Raw genomic sequence first — 21880 nt, 5'->3', positions numbered from 1 at the left:
CATGTACAACAACTTGACAACTCTACCCCATTGTCAAAACCAAGAACATGTTTCCCATTGAGCCTATGATTGAAGATCATATAAATAGATTGTAAGCTAGACGGAGGCAAGCCTGCATTGTCACAAATGGGAGCTTGTAGCTACCATTATTGTTTGGTACATACGGACCAAGGTAAACACAAAGCATTTCACCCTTGAAATGCTTCACTCTCAAAATGTTGCATTTCAGCCTAGAACATTTCACTCCTGGGGATACGTCATAAGTGAAATGCCGCATGACACAGCAGAATCACACATTTAAAATACATATGTCAAGCAAAATTTTCATGGAATTGCTCTTTTCTCTTAGAGTGAAACGGATAGGCAAAACAGGTCCACATTAAAACATTTCAACAGTGAAACACGTTTCACATTTCAACCCTAGTGGAACACATTTTATGGTTACCATGTATGATCTGGACTGCCAAATGCAGCCATGCCATAGATTTATTGGACATATCTACTACACAGACATCTTGGAGAGAGATTGTCCATACTCTCCACAAGAGATGGGAGAGGATACATGGCAGCTCTAAGACTGAGCAGAGATGCTTTTTCTCAAGACGTAGGATTCTTGCACTTTTTTCCATTGTCAGCCCCACATAGTTTGGAGCTATAGACATCCCCATTGGTTATTCAGTCAAGCCTTCTAATAAACATCCCTTGTTGTATATTTCAAGTTATGGAAGCCTCTTATGGGGCTCCTTTGAACTTTGTATTTTTTCTTGGAATACTTTGCAAACAGATTTATTAGATTTGTTTCTCGTCTACAAAGAAAATAAATAGATTGAGAAAGGCCTCCAACTCAACAAGTAATAGATCGATACAAACTTAGATTAAGTTGTAGTAATCATGCAGGCCACCCCCTTGCTGTAGACTCTTCCTTATCCCCACATCCTAGAGTCTTGCTCAAACAAGATCAGGCCACAGGCACTTACCAATGCTAGTACTTGGCAACCAGTTGACTTCAAAATTCCAACCAGACTGCTAGGCTTAGTAGGCGTTACCAAAGTTGAGAAGGTTAAAGTGAGAAGTCCTCCCCCACAATTGACACCAAGGGGTTTTTTCTTTTGTTGCCCCTCCTTAAAAACTTCAACTTAATTGCAAACGCCCCGAACAACGTAGTATGCTCAATAATTATGATATTTGTTTCTTTTCAAGATTTAATATTTCAAGAAATGGAGAGAACAAATACTCAGCTGAATACAACAATTTACACACATGGAAATGTAAAGGAATACAAGATTGAGGGTTGAACATGGGTAATGGGTAATCACCCCCCCAAACCTTCCCTAGCAACAACAAATTTATTTCTGCTGAACCCAACTCCTTTGGGCAAGAGCTCAATTACAATCAACCAAAGAGTGGACAGAAGTAATTCTCACTCTCACAAGATCATGAAAAGATATACATGCACACATGCATCACTTAATATGCAATAAAAACAAAAGATTTTCTTTACAATATGTGAGTAAAAAGAAGGAAAAATGGCCTTTCTCCATCATTGATGAGCAATGTAGTGATATGGCTTGGTTCTTATTCTTGAAATAGAAGAAGAGCTCGAGGAGGAAGGGCTGTAATGAATTTTTAGGTTTGTTGTGTTGTAAAACAACATAGAAAGAAGAGCAAATATGGGGTATTTGATGGTGGAAGACTGAAATGCTAGGCGGTATATCTACGGGCAGTGGCCATGAACACAACAGCCACGTGGCGACCAGGAACACAGCAGTCAAGCTGCGCTCCAGGTGGCAAGGACTAGCACTGTCAATCAGCGCTTGCTTGTGACTGAAGTTGGCAATGCTGGAGCTAGCAGGATTGCTGCACGGTGGCATTGGGTGGTGGCAGCCTGAGGAGGCAGCAACTGCACAGTCCAAGACAGTAGCTCCTCCTCCTTTCGGACAGTGAATCTTCTACTCCTCTACCTCAAGCTGAGAGCCGAGCAGGTGACTATAGAGACTCAGGCGGAGTGGCACCAACTAGCAATGGTGGTTGAGCAAAACCCACGCACAGACAGCTCTAATACCAAATGTTGGAAACTGGACCAGCTATGAAAAGAGAAATGAGAGAGTAAGAGTAGACAAAGCGAGCTGAAAACAATGGATTATACTTGTTGAACTGAAAGTGATCATTGGAGGTAGAGTAAACCCCTAACTCAACTAAAATTAGCTAACTCTAGAACTAACTCTAAGTGTGGTGACAAAACTTATTAACTTAGTTGTGTTCACATTGCAAACTAACTAAATGAAACATTAGGCACTGCCTACAGAGACCTCCAATTCTATGGAATAATTGATTGCTCATCTACAACCGAAATCATGAGGTTGGACTTATTTCTTGAACTGATCTTCTCGACAAATGCGTCATAGGGTAAGATTACTCAATAGTGGTAAAGAGTGTCCAAAAGATTATTTTATTAAGCCTCTTTAGTCACCAATTAGCGCACCCATACTTCAAGTAATAGAAGGATGGCCTAGTAATAGGGACTTCTAGCATCTCTTCTTGTGAACCCAACAAAACTCTTGACAGATATTGAATGTGTCCAAGACTCTTTCCCTGCTTTTTAAGTTACTTTATCCCACCTTTCATTGCCATTGTTACTCTTAGAGATTTCGGTCTAGATGCTTCATCCATGTGCTATATACTGCATACTCACAATGTTGTTCATATTGGGCCTTGTGCTCCTGTTCTAGCACCCCGCCACCCAAAAAAAAAAAGAGGTCTCTACCCCCTGCCACCCTAGGAGGAATCTAAACATGTTCCATACTTGTATGAGACATACAAAACCTTTCATTCTTGCAGAACATGTTTTTGATACAGCTTGAAAAACGTTTCTTTACGTGTTAAATTTGATTTGGAAAATTGAAAGATAGAAAAGATAAGTAGAGAGGAGAAAACCACATTATGATTAGAAACTAATGGTTACTGGGTAGTATGACAAAGACTAGTATGTGGGTAGCTTGCTTAATCATGAATCAATGTTCATTGATTAGTTGTGAATCCGTAATTGATAGATTATGGTTCATGAATCTTAGTCAAGGTTCATTCAAGCTGAAAAGTGTATTCTAAGTCTAAGATTGTAAGTTGAAGACTACCTATCTTTTGTTTGCATATTCAACTTAAATTTTATATATTAACATTTTTCACAAGACTTATTTCTTGCCATTTCAAACGTTCAAATAAATCATTTCCTACATATAAAACCTCCTGGTTCTGACACTCCTGGCAACCATGCAGGTTGCTGCCTCCAACCAACCACCGTGCCTGCATTACCAGTAATCTACCAGCATTAGGATTGACCTGCATTACGGTAAACCTGCACTACCAACAGATTACCTCCTGCACTACTTTCTGCACCTCTCCCTCAGCATGAATGGCAAGCAACTTGACAGCTGCAAACATCTGCACATGAGGGAAAGAAAGACAGGAAACAGGCTCTGGGAAATATTCAAGATTCAGGATGCTAGGTTAGAGGTGCATCAAAGAGGAAATGGAGAAGCTCACAAGCAATACAAAGGATGCAATTATAACAAACCATTATACAAGAAATGGTAAAGGAAATGACACACTGGAAAGCAAAGAGCTATGAAGGGATGGATGCGCACTTTTTGTCATGGAAACCTGAAGCAAATGAGGAAATGTATACTCAGCTTACTTCATGCAGATCAGACATAAAGGGAATTGTCACTCAACATCATGACTCATTTAGTTGTTTTGAGTCTTGACATTAGTATTTGGGTCTTGGGATCTATCGTTTCCCTGTTCTGTATAGTATACTCCTTCGAATATTTATGCAAATTGCAGCTCTATTACTGGCTCAATGCTCATTGTTTGTAAGCTGTAACTCAATATTTTACGTGCTTCAAGTTTGCACTAATCATATATGACGTAAGTTGTAACATGTTCAAACTTCATGAATCATCTGACATGAAGGCTTGAAGTTTCATGTAAAATTTGAGTAAATGTTGTGGACATTGATATATTTAAGTACATGTGTATGGAGTTTACGCTAAATCCGAAAGTCCTCCCCCCATTCCCAAGACTGGTGGAAACTCCAAAACTGTTTTTTTTGTTATCTGTTTCATTTCCAAAGCTCCCCTGTACTATGAGATCTTAGAGGATGATCTCACACCAGCCCAAGTTCCACACCACTTGCAAGTATATGCTGAAGATTATGGAGACCTGTAAGGCAGGCAAATGGACAGTTGGCAGAGATGGTGATATGATCGTCACAGTATCCAGCCTATGAGACATGAATGTGCTTAGCAATATAGAGCTGCAATGAAGCAATGACAACAAATGTTGGCTTATTTGAAGACACCTTTAGAGGCAAAGATATCATAATATAACAAACATACACCAGGCCCTATATGCCCACTAGAAGGTGAGAGGCTACAAATGGGAGCCCACATGCCATTCTCAAGCACAATCGTTAGAGGTACTAAACAATCTAGAGAAGTCATAGTCCTCTATAAGAGGATCTACAACATGCTACGCAGGAGGGTCGCTTTAAGAGAATCTACAAGTGCATTGACCACCCATGTGACTTCTGTATGGCTATATACTATTTGGGGCCTAAGGACTCCACTTATTTCACAATTGTCTGCCTCTGCTAATCGTGTTGTTTTCACTAGTGGTAATGCTGTCTCCGGACAAAGCAAGTTTATTTGTGCCTAGTGATGCTGCTTTGGTGGTCTCGAGGCTGGCAATACTGATTCGGACAGGGTGATGCTTTCCTAGAGCTGATCATGAGACCTAAAAGCTGGTTCAAGCACTTTTGCGTGCTTCTGCAAGATTAGTTCTTCCTGCTATGTTTTGTGGCATCTAGGAGAGATCTTTCGCAACAAATTTTGCCAGAGGGTTTTCTTCTACATAAATTGTGACTGATGTGTTCTATGGCTGCACTGTTGGGTGCATGATAAGTGAAAATCTTGTCTAGTTTGGGCCTTCCTAATAGTGCACGTGGAGAATCTGGTAAGACTTAGGGTTCTGGCAGATTGGTCTTCTTGTGCTTTTTTAGATTCATAGCAAATATTTTCCAATAGTGTTCTTGGTCCTCGCTAGTGAGAGCAACTGGAAACAAGTTGTTGAGCACTGTAGATCCATTGAGCAGATGTGCTGAATTGGCATGTTGAAGGCTGAGATTGGAGATCAAGTGAGTAATGTTCTCCAAGCAGTTGTACCAGCAATTCAGTAATGACAGAGAAATACCGAAAGGGGGAAAAGGCTGTGGGGCCAATGATTCTTGGTCTCATGGTGCATGAGCATTCAAGCTCCAAAGTTTTATTTGGATTTCTGTTGCTCCATTTCTGTTCTTAAAATTAAGTGCTTACCAGCTAAAGTCTGCTGCCCATTGTTTTACTGAAGGCTAGTTTCATCAAACATCTATATAAAGGTACAAAGACTTTTCTAGAGATGGGTCAAACTAAGTTTCCACAACTTCTCAAAGCTGAAGTGCACCAGCCATGCTGAAGGGAGGGTGAAAGGCTAGTACCAATTAAGAACAATCTTAGATTCTGGTGTGGGACAATACTAGTCAAAATAACTTTGTGCCTGTGTGCATGCACTTTAGATGCATTTAAAAAGAGTCAAGCTACTTGGTATTCTCCCTTCTTGTACTCATAAATTCTCTCTTCTTCAACATCAAACAGCACTTAATGAATCTTTCTCCTCTCTTTGAACTTCACGCTCTGCGAGTGTTTCATCCCTTTCAAAACCGAACACAAAGTGACGAAGATAGCCAACCATTCTACATCCTTCCTTTACTCATATATTCTATCTTCTTGTACTCATATATTTCTCTTCTTTAACATCAAACAAAAATCTATGAGTCTTACTCCTCTCAATGAGCACACTCTTCAAGTGTTTCATCTCTTTCAAAAGTGAACACAAAGTGATCAAGATGGCTAATGATTCTACATCCTTATCTTATAAGAACATAAAAATATGTACCCCAAATGTTTAGAGTGATAAAGAAAAAACCCTTTAGACCAACAAGACAACAACATCAATACTTGAACTTCGTCCAATGTTTACCATGCTAAAGATGAAACATTTAGCACCATGTTACCTGTAAGTACCGCATTACAGCAGCCGTCTTTCTCATCAAAAGACTGATAACAACCTGTGAAGAGTTATAGCTGATCAGATTTGAAGACTGGTTATACATGATCTGTTATGTATGCAACCATCAACATCACCATATCATTCCACCTTGCTGAAATAACCAGCCAGTAAAGTCCCATGCGGCCTATCTGAATCCAGGAAGGAAAATAGCAAATCCATTAACTGCACACAAACAAGGAACTGGGATTAAATTTAAAGAAAAAGATCCTTCATTAGACATAACCTTGTTTCACAAACAGTAATGATGATATCAGTATAGAAACAATAATAATAATAATAATTTACTGTAAAAGGTTTGATTTGGTTTATAAAACATGGTTTCCAAAGGAAGAACTTGCAAAACCACTTTTGGAAAATTGTGCTATCTATCATCCATATGGAGGATCCAACAACTATCCAAACTGTATGGACTAAAATTGTGTCTATACAGCAATGCTGCTAGTTTGTCAGGAAAAGAGGGGAGCAATGAGTACTTGATTAAGAAAATGAAAGAATGAAATACAATTTTCAATTTTTCAATAGAAACAGTATCTCCATGAAAAGAGGAAAATATGCCTCAAGTTCTAGGAAAATGCAGAACACTAGACAGAACACATACTTACCTCTTCATCTTCCACCATTGTTCTGCAGATGACCTCAATTTCACAAGTAAAAATTTCACAAGCAATGAAAGGGAACCTGCACGGAGCAGAGTAGATAACAAAGCCTTCAGTAGAGATATTATTAGCCAAGTTATTGCTAAAGTTGAGCCTGATGAATACAATGCACAGTGAACTCTATGTACTTAAGTGCCCGCTTAGTGTCTGCCCCTTCTGGTGGTTCTTCAACCACATATTGCACAAGTTGTTGTATTTGAGATTTGCCACGAAGACTATCAAAAAAGCAGACAAAAAAGAGGAAGAAAGATGGAATCAGTAAGTTGCTGTATAAGTTTAACTATAAGCTATTCATTAGAATCATAACCCAGTGTACAGTACTACACAAGAACCCCAGAAGCATCACATGTAAACATAGACTGAGCCAAACACTGTAGTACAAACGTTAGGGCAATTAAAAGCAAGAAACGGCTCTAACCTTTAGCCCAAACGTTAGAAGTTGATACTAAAATCTGACTGTTGTTGCATCACTTCTGATCATTGAAACAGTGAGCTGTAGCATACAGTAACTAGTTTACCTAACCTGTAGCATTCAGACATATCCAGCTTAAATATGCAAGAGATGGTTGCCTTTCATCTTAGCATGTTTGGGCATGCCCAAGTACCCAAGGACCTTTCTAAAGGGTTTTCACTCACGAGTCTCAATAACATCAAATAAGAAGCTTCTCGTTGTAGGAAGCGATCATCCAATGCACTGCCCAAGAATGTGAGAGAAATGCTACTAATGACAAGGTCTCAAGCAATCCACTTCCACCACATTATAACAAGAAAGACAACTAGGTACAAGAGGCTTTGCTTTCTAGTACGCCATCATCCAATTCATCACCAAGACTATGAGACAAACTTGAGCACCTTACTTGAATGGCAACATGTCAATAAGCCACTTCTTTCCACCTGGCACCACAGCACAGCAGAGTTGTTTTCAGACATGTGCGATATGTTGTGTAGACATTTGCAAAGATTTGCAGTCTTTGAGTATGATATATGGGTTTTACATTTAGGACTTTTTAAGGCTGAAATTCTGATAAACAGCTGAATGAAGTGATGTTTTTGCTAATGCTTCTACGCCTGCTGGTCCAAGAGGAGGAAGAGGACATTGTAGCCCCATTGTCAAATATGGGAGCAAGCACAAGTGATGTTTCCTGGCCCAAGTGAGCATGAAATGGATGACAAGGACGACAAGGAGGACAAGCAGGAAAAAAGGGAAAACAAACTCTCCTTTCAAGAAGGATGAAGACAACCAGTAAGCTAGTTTAACAAGTACACTACACACTGCCTATGAGCCGGATGGCATCAATTGATGCCAGCTTTCTGGACTTGTTTGAAAAGCTCAACCACATCACATGATGTTTCAAGCTAAATGATCAAGAGACGCTTATAGTAAGCCAAGTTGGCCATGGTCAAGGCTTTTGCTTGTATAGAGAAGCCCAATAGGGAAATCATAGTTCGGCTGAGCAAGGAATCTATGATGTGTTATCTAAACTGGCTCTCTCAATGAAGTGCATTGATGTGTTGTCCAAATTAAAAACTCCAAAACAATCTCAGGATTGGTTCTTGAGGTTTATGGACCACTAATGGGGTCAAACATACCCTAATGGCTCGACTACAAAAGTATAACAAGGATCCACTTACTCTTCAAGCTATTATCAATCGATCTTCCCATGAATCTCTTGTTTGTACATCAGCTCAATGGTTTGAACCATACTCCAATCATACTTTTAACCTAATTGTGTAACAATTGATAGTCATTGGTAACTAGACTGAATATGTAACCTCTAGTCACCTCGACCGAAGAGACCACAAAAAAACATTGAGTCCTGCTCCCAAGACAAGAAAACAGTTTCCTCCACAGCACAAAGTCACTAAATTAATCACTTATTGCACACACCTCCTCTTCTTGCATCCTCTTCATGCTCACTCCATGCTCCACAACTACTACTACTCTCGACCCTCAAGAAAACAAACCTTGGAAACCAACCCTTAATCACCTAGAAAACGCATCAAAATCATAATCGATGAGAAAGGGAGTATTAGGAGCACAAACAAAAGCATTAGTCAAAGCCTTCAACACAAGAAATTAATTTGTAAATGCAAACGCATCAATAACACCACCAATTAATTCCTAGAAACACCTCAAACACAGTTGATTCAATGAAAACTCCATGACAATGATCGGCCTGTCACACGAAAACAAAATCGCACCCAAGCTCAAAGACGATCACATACAACATAATTTGCAGCTTCCTTTAATGTGGAAAACTTTTATGGTGTATTTGTTTGGTGGATGCCATTAACTGTGGGGCTCTAAAAGATAGCTGGCAATGCTTTTTGTGATATGTTTCATATGTTGTGTCCAATGATAGTAGTATCCTCCTCCATCTATAATAACTCGAACAACTTTTTTATGAGATACATATTATTAGAGTCAGTTTCCTTTTCATAAGTGTCAATTGCTTCTTCCATAAGTCATGTGTAGTGGTCTCATTCATAACTATAAAATACACACATTTGGCCAAGCGCAACTTGACAATGGGTTTGGTCAATACATCAAGCTCTAGCCAATCCTCTTCTAACATGTCTATTAGTTTTGCATCTATACCTCTTATGGGCCTCAACTACTACAGGATATCTTGGATCTGCTCCTTCCACAAAATGAAGTTAGTACCATCAAACTTCCTGATGCTCTACAATTCCATGTCCATTGCAGATGATGAAGCCATTTATGAAAAAAACAACAAAAACTATCAAGTAATAGCAATCAGAAAATCAACAAACAACACCGCAAAACTGTCAAAATTTCAACAGCATCTGCTTAGTATAATCATACCTAAGAGAAGATACGAAATGAACCACTACTGAGCAGTAATGCATATATCACTATCCAAATGTTGTGAAAATCATTGTCTATAGTCACAACATTGTATTATTGCTTCAGTACTTCCTCACAGATATAGCAGCATAACATCATCCAACTATTCAGAAGTACATCAGTAGATAGATCTCCCCAAAACCACTACAGTACATCAAAGAACAATGCTCCTACTCTTTAAAGAGCAAATATGCATGGATAGTCTTTTGATACTATATGCAGCTCAAGAATTGGTATATCTTATACATTAAAGTCTGTACTCTAGTAGTCGTTGCTGTATACAATACCATCCAACAACAAACTCCAAAACTGTGAAATCTAACCTGCAACTTGTGTCAAGCAACTTGCAACGTGTATACAATACCATCCAACAACAAACTCCAAAACTGTGAAATCTAACCTGCAACTTGTGTCAAGCAACTTGCAACGTGAAACTACTTATTTCTAATAGTTTGTTGCTAGTTACCAATGCTTGGTAACCTATATCAATGAACGTCGTAAGCCTTGACCTGTTTTGCAAATTCTAACAACTTGTGCACAATTTCAGAAAAAGACAAAATGTTTTGTGCAACACTTATACGTTCTTGAAGTAGCCTCAAATTGAAAAATGGAGTAGATTGAACCCCAATGGGATTATCTCGAGGATTTGTTGACCTATTTGCATATGTTGAATCTCATCCAAAATGGAGACCATGAAGAATTCCAGTGGCCTGCTAGCTAGAGACTTCCACTTGTTCTCATGCCAATTGATGGAGCTACAAAGAGAATGGAGATTGCACAATGATATATTAACACTAATAGAAGGCGAAAATGGCCCATGAGTTACAATCATGTGTATGATGGTATAACTTTTTTGAGCAAAACATGCAGCACAAAGCAAATAAGAAGGAAACTAACTAAGACGATGTGTAAAACATAGAGCTCTATCTAGTAACATTGAGCTCGAGATGGTACAATCTCATGTGGATATGGAGGGCCTCGAGGGATAATCTCCTATAACCGCCTATGAAGATATCATTGATGCTTGTGTCAAGGCCTAGGCCATCTAGATCAGCTAAGCTGAACGGCTCAATCAATCAGTACTCCTTGTCTGTGTAAATTGGTGCGGTGAGAGTCTCCCATGTGGACTGGGGCTATAAGTACACTGAGGTCTCTTGAGTCCCCCTTGCAAAGAAGTCTCTGAGTTGCCTCTCAAAAGGGCCTCGACGTCCTACATATAGCTTAGTTGGTTAAGTTGAAGATGTGGTGACCATAATGTCTTTGGGTCAACTCTTGCATTCTACATGATCATTTCAAATAGGTATAGGAAAATTGAGATTTGAACCTCGGTCAATGGATTAATAAAATAAGTGGCTTACCACTAGAGGAGCCACTAGATAACGAACATAGAGAGAGAGAGAGAGAGAGAGAGAGAGAGACTATGTTTGTGGTGCCTCCAATAGCTCTCTTGTGAGCAACACATTATTTTCATATCACCTCAAAGAACAAAGAATGAGTGTATACATGTATGGTTAGGGTTATTGGGACTACCGGCCACAACAGCCTTTACCCTAACACTGAACTACAACGTACAATAATCACGGTCATAGAAACAAGCAGCTTCATGAGCAACAAGGGAAAGCTATATCAATAATAGCTTAAGGCTTTAATAAAGGGTTAGCCTTTAAAAAAAAGTAGGGTGCCTCCTGTCCGATCTTAAAACTATATAAGGGGGCCCCCTCTTCCCTTCATGACACAATAACCATATGCCTAACTAAATCTTCATTTCCTCCTCTTGCCATTACCCAAGAGGGTCTTCTCAATTGAGATGTCACTCTTTTCGTGTTGTATCACGTTTATGCCTATGCCTTGAATGCCTCACCACTTCGCAATTCAAAATAGCACTTTGCCCAAGGCATTGTCACACATATTATTAAAGGTACTACAAAATGCTAGATAATTTCACCATTTCAGGGCAATTTTCTCTCTCTCCAAGAACTTTACATTGATTTTTCCCAACAGTTTATACAACTATCATATAATTGTTGACCCAAGTCCACAAACACAATCCATGAGATTTGGAAATACCTATGACTACGGTCGATCCTAATTGTCCTAGTTATCTATGAAGCTAAGCACTTTGTTTGTGAAAGGAAAAGGAAAAAATTTAGACAATAGTTTAATACCTAAAGGTCCTTGTAGAGTGCACACTATGAAATCTAGGTGAATGATTTGTGTAAAAATGGTTGATAACAAGACACTCAGACAATGTATAGATGTGAGTCTAGACAAGTCTGCCTTTAAAATTATGAACTTGGATAATGTACACCCTACTAAAGTTAACAAAAAGTATGATAAGCAATTTCTCTCTCTTTCAAAAATCTAAATATTCATTTTTGTAGCTCAAATGGTATTTAGAAAGCCCAAGCTTTCTAAAGCTAAAGCCTTATGCACTTCTGAGGACTAGCCCAACTCACCCCTTCAAAGTCTCCAATCTCAAGTACCACATTACCAAAATTTCATCTCAACATGCATGTCTTAAAATTACATTCTCTTGCAGTAAAATTTTGAATGGTGCACATTACTTCTACAAACAAGAAAAAAAAAATTAGGTTCTTAAAGCACTACTAAATTCTCAAAAGCTTCACCCATAGAACGTTGCAAGAACACACAGGTCTATTGAACTAGTGAAGGTAATATTGTACCTCTTGCAAGGGTAGAAATGGATATCTACCTTCCACATGCCCAAACAACACTTTCTACTAAGTACATTGCAATTTGTAAATTATCCAATTCTGGTCTTCCATCTGATTGCACCTTTGTCTATCAAGACTAAACACAAGCTTTATAACCAATTCTATCATAGTTGCCTCCGTACGTTGTATGGCACTAATTGTACCGTACGATATGGTACGTATGCATTTGATTTCGTACAGTCAAACTAACCATTTCTAGCCGCTGCATCTAGCACATTTCTACATGTTCCTCTACGTGCTATGCATTTTTGGGTCTATGTCATCCTACGTGGCACTTTAAGGGGGTGGGAAGCCTTGGATACTTCAATACACCCCCTATTCTGGCTATGCACTCCTCCCCCAATCCCCCTTAGATTCCATCTAGCTAGAAAGCCTATTTGATTGTTTGACCCTTCTCTCATCTACAAAAGGTGCTCCTCTCCTCCATGCTTCCACACCAATTCAGCAAGCATTTTCCATTCTCACCTTCCTCTCTAGGATCTTCAATATCGGTAGTGATTTGTGATTCACGAAGCTCTAGCCTCTCACTCTCTCCTCTTTCCCGCATCCTATCAAGCCTCAAGCCTCAAGCCTCTCCCATCCCCTCCCTCTCACTCTTGCTCTTTCTTAAGACTCAAGCATCATTATAGATTTCGACGTATGAAGCCAGACATCTAGACGGATCTCAAATCTGAGCACGTTTATCTCCTAAAAAGTGAAAAACCCACTTGGGCAAGAGTGTCAACACAAAGTAGTAAACCAGTTTTTTCTAACCAAAGGCTTAAAAGCTTAAAACAAGCTTTATGAATGAAATAACATGACTTCTCAAAACCAGGGGAGGGGAGGGAGGCGGGGCTTTTTTATGGCGCCTCCTTCCATGATTAAAAAATGATTTTCTTGATCAACAATCATTGAGGGAACCCTCTTGGTTGTAAGCTCCGCTATTTTATTGTCCTTCATCATCGCAAAGATGACCGAATTTGATGCATTATACAAAAAGATCTGATTTTAGTCTTTCTCTCTCCTCTCTCCTCTTGTGGGCTGTTCTCATGGATCAATGTAAAAGAGAGGGGAATGGGCTGAGATGGCCATTTTTGGTCAAATGATGATGCAGGAGTGCAAAGAGACATGAATTGAAGTTAGATGGATCGTCAACGGCCTGAAAGAGCGTCAACGGGCCTCCAACGTCGAAAAGTGCGCGTCATAATGAGCAGTTTTATGAGTAAAAGGTAGATTTTACCGTTTTATGATCAATTGTTATTTGAAATTATTAATAATGCTTAGATCTGATTGCCAATCCTTTGTTTGATCAGTCATGTTGAAAGAATCATGAAACAATCAATTGTATAATAATTCTATGCAAACCACGCAAAACCGGACTAGGCGGTTTAAGGGAAAATATGCGGTTTTTCGGGTTTTGGTGTGCATTTGCCGTTCTTATGGAATGAAACATGCTAAGAAAATCATTTTCTATAAGAGTAATCAGTCTATACCTGAAAATCAGTAATTATCTACAATTTTCTATAAATAAATATGAAAAAACAAAGAAAAATGAAAAAATTTAGGTTTTTTGCGTCATAAAAATAAGGAAAAATAAGATTAATGTGTGTGGACATATGATGGAGCTGAAGCATGAGGTTTAGCCTCAGTTCAGCCCCATCTCTTTGTTCAAGTGAGTTTTTATCGCTTTCAATAAAGAAAAATACATTAAAAACCACGCCTTACACATATTAATGCATGCAAAATTTTAAACCATAGAGAGTAGGGGGTTGCTGAGTGGTTGAAGTACATTTATTGCTTGTGTTTCATGTTGCATATCATATAGGGTTCACGGTTGTTTAAAATTAAAAGGGACCAGTAGCACCAGGAAGCTCAGTGCTAGCCCTAAGCAACAAAGCACTATCGTAGTAGAAAGAAAATTATGAAAAGAATTATCTTCGCACTTTCACGTTGTTGATTTCCAATGAATATTTGTCCGAGCACGATGGTCATATTCACACTTACATTGATATACCACATGGTATCGTATCTTGGATGCATAGCACCTGTTTGTATGAGTGATGACCGACACTGAGAGTGTGAGATATCCCAAGTTGTAGAGCTAGATATTTAGTTCCTTGGGAGTTATTTAGTAAGGTCTATCTATCATCTCCTAGATCGTTTAATTAAAAGAGTGGACTTTGTTTCAAATGTGCTTTATATTCATGGCACATCTTGGGGCCAATCCCCGAGGTGTAGGAGAGCCATAGTGAAGCCGTAGTGATTAACTGAGGGGTACTCCCAATGTGTATGCTACGTAGTATATAACACCAGCATGTTTAAGGACTCCTTTTGAGGACGGGGCGGGAGGAGCGGGAGGAAGAATTATTCATTGGACTACCAAATCAGACAAACGCAAAGCTCTTGGACGCTCCTAGCCATGAGGCTGTGTGGGGTGGTTTTAGGTGAGTAGTAGAGGCCTCGCTAGTGTCTTAGAGCCAACATCGGGCCCATTTTAGATCTCGATATGGTAGTAGGGGCAAGCGCATTCAGCACCCTCCGATATCGAGGAGGAGTGGTTCAAGTGGCTTGCATATATATTAAGACAAGGCTCTAGTAGCTCCTATCCCGTGTCTTATGATGATATCCCCCCTTGTCTACTTAGCTGGCGCCTAAGAAGCCATCATTTGATGATGATGGTAACCTCATTAGTGAGGATGAGTAAAAGAGTGTCTCATCATCTGACGTCGAGGAGTCATCTTCAAACTCTCTTGATGAGCACTCAGATGGTTCTGATGATGATGGTGATCATGATAGTGATACCTCATCATAATCTATAGATTCATAGGTCTCTCTCCTTTTTTAATTGTATCCACATGCCACTATGATCCATTATCCATAGATGTACTAGACTCTAGTTGTATCGCATCTTGCATGCAACTCATGCAACCATGAGAGCCACCCTCATGTATATCATCTTATTTTGTAATGAAATGGCTATTTCCACTTTAAACATGTATTTTATCATTTTATAATTTAAGATATTTTTAATGAAATTTTTAAAAAAAATCGAACTAATACTGTACCATACCTTATAAAATCATAAGGTACCATTTAGTACCGTATTTTATCGTATTGTACCGTATCGTACCATTCGTACCTGACAACTATGAATTCTATTGAGAGATCATCTAATCAAGTAGGGTATTGCTTACTGTTATCTTTAACCAGTATTTAAAATTTTGTGACGTTACCTATCAACCCATTGACCACTTTTTGACAGATTTCTAAGAGAGTTCACAAACTGCCCCTTTCTCCCTCGTTTCTAGTCTCTAGTTGCACCTTCCCCTCTTGCTCTCACTCACACAAGTAACACAAAAATCAAAGCTCTTGGCATATTTGATTTTCTTACGCATCTAGTTCACTCCTTATTGATTGTAGTTGTAACCCTGAGATATGGATCTAATGCTGAATCCTCTATCATGAGAAACCAGCATTTTTATTCCAGAATAAGGAGGACAATAGCTTAACAAACCTCCCCGTGTTAATGTTTTCTTCTTGTGTCTCAAGGTATATGTCAATCGCACAATGCCTGCCAAGTTTTATATGGCCTCATCCTTACAAAAATTATAACCAATTGTCCTAAGGATGTTTATTAGAATATGGGCCCAATCCTCCTAAACAAGCCCACTATACCGCCCTCAAATCTTTCAAATGAGAATAATGAGAAGATTCCTTCCAAAATTCTGAATCATGATAATCAAAACTAGAAAATCTGATAAAGATGGTCCTTGTCCAGCCAACTTTGCCCTCAAGAGAAACATGCTTGCCTCAAAAGACATGAAAAAGCCCAACATATGTCAATCAAGTAAAACTCTAGATGGCTGGAAATGGAAATTGCAGCCTTCTAACAACTAGTGGAAGAAAGTTATCCCAAACAATTAGCCTACCATGGATGCAAAAGGAATAGAATGGCCTCAACTGTTGAAAAATGGTGCCTAGACAACGACTAGACTACTTCTAAAATGTACAAAGCATTGGAGCAAAAAGGCCAGAATAGGAGCAAATCAGCCTAAATTGATGGGAGCTTGACCAATCTCTGTAATAACGAGCATAGTTGTCAAGTATGAAATGTACAATACGATAAAATACAGTACTAAATGGTACCTCAAGGTTTTATAAGGTATTGTACAATATTAGTACCCAAAAAAATTACGTGATTATTTTGGACTATATGAAACCTACCTTCCTTCTTAAATAGGGTGTTATGTGACCTGATTTCACACAACTACAGCAAGCAATTAAATTAACAAATCTAAAATGCATGCTTTACCAAGTAATCTTGGACAGCCAACACCCAATTGACCCCAACAACTGGTGCCCCTTGCAATATTTCTTTAACTTGTATTGCACTGAGTTGAAGTACACCAAAATATGGCCCCTTGATTAGGCACTTTAATTCGGGCACAAATTGATCTTCAATCTCTTGCATGCAAGTACAATCAAATGGGAATGGGCTCACCTTTGGATCAGCTATAAATTCCCAATTCACAGCTACTGCTCCAAATTTTGGGTCTTTGATTATTGGGCACAAATCCCAAGATGGCTAAGAAACCCTGATTGCTTCTGTAAATTAGGATTTCAGCAATAAAAATCAACCATGCACACGATGACACCAAGGCATGCTAGACATGCACATGACACCAAGGAATACCAAGCAACACATCACAACCCTCCAAAAGTGCTATGAAGCACTCTTTGCTGTCCACATAACTCTAAATGTGCAAGCAAAGCTTTCTAAGAAGAGGTATGTGATATACCAATCTCTCCCATGGGACCTATCTCATCCTCTTGATGCCTACACGGGCAACCACGTGTTGAGCTAAAATATGCATCACTTGCTAATTAGCCTCTTAAACAGCCCCAAAACACACTAAAAATGCTCTTTTAAAGTAAAACCCTAAAAAGGGGAGAGGTTCGAGAGAGTTCAGTCGAAACCCTAAAACAAGGAGCGGTTCGAGCGAGTTTAGTGGAAACCCTAATTTTTGGGGCGCCCTTCCACATCTATAAATAGACAAGCTGCCCCATTCAACCATCATCCTTGTTTGCAGGTTACACCAGCCCACACACCCTCTGCTGCTGTTTGCGCCCAGTCTCTAGCCTGCAGCCCGCCTCCATCTGCTGTCCAGCCATCATCGACTACAGCCACATTATCTTCAGTCTGTCCATTGCTGTAGGTGACAACTCTCAACTGCTGGCGACTGCTCCAGACTGTCCAAGACTGTTGTTCAGCCTGCTGTCCATCATCCCCAGGGTCAGCCAACTTGCGTTTTCAGCATTGCAGACCTTGACACTCTCAAACATTGTTTCAACCTGCTGTTTACAGCAGACTATGCACAGTTTCTAGCCTACGGTCGGTGGTACACTGCTACGTTTACCAGTTTCCAGCCTCTAGACTACTGCGTTTTGGTGACCAGCCTACTGCCATTCACTATTCAGCACTCCTACACTCCGACTCGTGGTCACAGACTTGGGATCCATCTTTGGTGGACGTCACACTCCAACATTGCTCTGCCCTTGAGCACACTATACACTCTTACATTCATTTACAGCATTCATTCACTTCAGAGTTGTGTTCTCTCTCTCCCTTCTTCTGTTTGTGTTTGAGTTTTGAGTTTTGTGTTTAGGGTTTGAGTTTTGCCCTCTGTGTCTGTGTCTGTGTCTGTGTCTGTCTCTTTGTGTTTCTATCGTGGTCGTACACTTTGTGTGTCCTCAGTGCAAACTCTAGCAAATTTCCTTCACATGGTTTTAAAGCCGGTGCTCTTGTAAAGAGTATCCTGCGGATATTGTGGAGAGCTAGTCTTTGTGCAAGGCACACAATACGACTCGTAACCAAATCACAATGTCCCAGACACCTTCTTCTCCAATTCCTATGATGACTTATCAGGCTTCTCCATCATTGGAGGCCCTAAGACAGCATTACGGACTCGGTGAGGAGGACGACACTCCACCTTCACCAAATTTCACTAACATGACAGAGGAGGACTTTGAGGAGTACTATCGCAACAAGTATGGTGATGTTTACACCCCTCCTACTAGTTTTGCTACCACATCTGGACCAATTGGTGAGGCTGGCCACCTCTCCGATCATGGAGGACATACGGCATTCGAAACGTCTGGCGATCCATCTTCATCATCTCAGCCAGGTCCAATGTCAAGTTTGTACAATTCTTTTGTGTTGCATGAATCAAAACCCTCGCATGTTCCTTCTTTTGAGATACAAGATCCCGATGGCTTTGCATATGTGAACTTCAATGGAGGGGGCTCACGAAGCAGACGAAATTCAGGCACATCCACAGCTTTTGTTTCATTTGAGCATATCACACACACTTCACTTCGCTCCCATCCCACCCTCTTCTATATCACACCTCTTATCATATTTCCAAAACCTTGGATTACACTCCACATCTGCATTACACACCCTAGGGGTTGCATCTTCCATATCCGCTCCTAGCATCTTTTCCTTCTCCACCCCATTCTCTACCTCTTTGCACCATGGTACTTCGTTAGGGGGAATGCCACCCTTTAACATAGTGCCTCTCATCTTTCAGCACATGAGCACACCCGTAACTCTTGGGACGACTGTGATGGGCATCCCCCTCACTATCCCCAGCTTCACATCTCCCATGACCACTCATCCACAAGGGTTTCCATCCTCAGCTTATGGTGCGTCTTCACGCTCTCCTTGGGTTACACATACGCAGGGATTCCCATCTTCTTCTCACAGTGTTCGTGTCCCACCTCCTTGGGTTCCTCATGTAGCTACCATGCCCATGCCTAGTCAACCCATCCCTACCTATGGATCCACCTTGCACACTACGCGCATGCCTGGTGGGCACTCTGGGACCCATTCCCAAGTGTACTCCACTCCCCCATCCTACCCACACTATACTTTTTAACACTATCCATCTCCGAGCACTACCACTCTTGTTGCAACGGCCAAGAATACCTTCACGGATAATACACGTTTTAACAGGTCAAATTTCACCACTTGGTCCAATTTCATGCAACAAGTGCTTGAGTCTCAGGGTCTTTGGGACCTCGTCATTGGTCTAGAGCCTATGTCGGACCCTCAACTAGCTCACCCTGATTACATCCATCAATGGAGAGCCCGTAATGCCACAACCAATGTTGAGTTAACGCAAGGATTGCTTCCTGAGTTTCGCTCTCAGTTGCAACACTTCCCGCTTGCGTCAAAGCATTGAAGTCACATTCTCGACCGCTATGCAGCTCGTGATCGTACTCGGCGCATCAATCTCGACTTTGAGCTTCAAGAGTTCTCTATTAAGGAAGGGGATGATCTGAAAGTCAAGCTGGCTGAATATCGACAGTTACTTGCTGAGTTCGCCACTACTTGCTTTTCAAAGTCAGATAACGATCAGGTTACATTCTTCTTGAATAAGTTGCCCGACAAGTACTTCAATTTCATTCAACACATCATCTCCCAACCTAGATTGCCAACCTTCTACGAGTTTGAGTGCCAGTTCTTGCGTTACGCAAGGCTGTATGATCAAGTCCACAAAAAATCTTCATCACAACCTTATTCAGAGCAGAGGGGGTTGGTTGCCTCTTCTTCGGGAGGGACAACCACTAGTGGCAAGAACTCGCTAGATGCGAAGGTAATCCAATCAAAGGGTGACTCCTCTTTCTCAGATGGAACCAAAGAATCTAGACCTATCTGGCAACAACTGCCTAAAAACCCGGTTTTGCACACATTGCCAGAGAGCAGGCCATGTGGACAAGGAGTGTCGCTCCAAGGCCGAAGGTCTTCCACCTAAAAAGCCTCAACAAACCACTACAACTGCACAGTCCAGTGGGGCTACACCCTCGACTCCCGCTTCATCTGCTCCTTCAGCACCCGTTGTTGTTGCTGTTGGACATGTGGCTCGAGTACAACCTCAGCGGCCCATCTCTTTCACTACCCCTGAGGGATTGGCTGATTGGTCTGCATGTTTTGATCCCGTTGCACTTTATGCATCCATCTCACCTTCCTCTCCACCTCGTCAGGCGTTCCCTTGGCAAAGCCCTGCTACTGGACATACGCGATGGTAGCCACCTTCTTCGACTCGCATGCCTCTAGGTTCTTTCTGATACCCTAGGTCAGTCTAGCATTCATTTTTCGCACTCTTAGAGTCGGGCCCATAGGATTCATTATCCTTAGTTTTTCCATTTTTTTGTCTTCCACTGCATTTCCTCACACACATACACATTCATTGCATTTATTTTGAGTTAGATTTTCTTTCTGTTGTGTTTTGCTTTAAAGCATCTCACCACTAACATCTGTGTTTGCAGATTCTCATCTTTTTTGCACGGTTTTGTCTTTCACTGTAGGGCTAACTTGCAGCTTGCTTTGGTTCTCCTTGGGCTAGAGACGTGGGGATGCGCACTATTCCTTTCATGGTTTCATCATCCTAGGAGTGCTTGCTCTTCTTCCAACATGGCGGTTTCCCCTCTCGAGGCGGATCGTGCAGCATCTCTCTTGATGTTATCATGGCGGTGACTTCTACCTTGCTCTTCTAGCGAGGTGCTTCATCCACTTCATCTTCTTTCATTCCTTATTGTTCTTGGCACCATATGAAGACCGACATCAAGCTCCTCTTCCTTCTTCGGCATCTACATCCAGGTTGAGAGGGGGTTCCTATCCTTCTTGGTATTCTACAGACTTCAACACTTTGTCTTCGACATCAGCTTCTTTCCCCTGTTGTACCTTACCCTTTGCATTGCAAGATTACATCATCCTTGTACTAGGGTGCTTGGGCAAGTGAACAATATCCCCACGAGGGACATTGTCCAAGTGGCACCTGCTGCATGAGCATTCTTCAGCATGTAGCATACTTTGCATCTCATTGTGCAGAAAATGTTTCCACTAGCGGCTGTTATTACCACACCACCCTCCTTCTTCATCACATGGATACCTCATTACCTATTTTTCATCGTCATCGACACCCTGAGTGGATGGGTTAGCTTGTTCTGTTTTGTGATGTGTTGGATGTACCCTTCCTACTCCCGTCTTTTGGGTCACTTTTACTCAATCGGCCGCATCCCAACAAATTTACTTCACTTATTCAAAAAAAAAAACATTCCATGTAGTTCCATCCGCCTTTGTAGGGCTTTGTAGGCCTAACCTTTTAGCTCAGTTTTGGGCTTGAGAGGGGATGTTGAGCTAAATTATGCATTACTTGTTGCTGATTAGCCTCTTAAACAGCCCCAAAACCATAGAAACATGAAACGGGGAGCAGGAACGGGGAACGGGGACCGGAACGCCAAACCTAGGGAACGGGGACGTGGGAACAGGAACGGCATTTAAAAAATCAAAATTCATGAAAAAAATTTAATATTTCACTTATAATCCATGTGGACTCTGGAGTGTTAAAACTTAAAACCAAGGTATATAATCCACAAGGACAAATCATTTTAAGTTTTAACTTTAACATATCATG

At 40.6% G+C, this 21880-nt stretch overlaps 1 protein-coding gene across 6 annotated transcripts in view; it reads right to left on the bottom strand.

The window, feature by feature from the left end:
- The window catches only part of LOC148027597 (uncharacterized), a 212603-nt gene that overhangs the window by 113984 nt on the left and 76739 nt on the right, over positions 1-21880 (bottom strand). For all 6 annotated transcript variants that reach the window (XR_015692610.1, XR_015692611.1, XM_087689309.1 and 3 more), the window contains 4 exons: positions 6947-7033; positions 6765-6840; positions 6250-6324; positions 6107-6160 (listed from right to left, as the gene is read on the bottom strand). Coding sequence is in view for 4 of the 6 variants with exons in the window: in XM_087689309.1 (XP_087545435.1) it covers positions 6107-6160; positions 6250-6324; positions 6765-6840; positions 6947-7033 (292 nt within the window). In the remaining 2 variants the exon portion in view is untranslated. The remainder of the gene's footprint in view (positions 1-6106; positions 6161-6249; positions 6325-6764; positions 6841-6946; positions 7034-21880) is intronic.

This window comes from Lygodium microphyllum, chromosome 12 (genome assembly GCF_053477565.2).
Source record: "Lygodium microphyllum isolate KBCC chromosome 12, Lygodium_microphyllum_v1.1.10, whole genome shotgun sequence".
Taxonomy (NCBI): Eukaryota; Viridiplantae; Streptophyta; class Polypodiopsida; order Schizaeales; family Lygodiaceae; genus Lygodium; species Lygodium microphyllum.
This window is presented reverse-complemented; position numbering and strand designations above follow the sequence as displayed.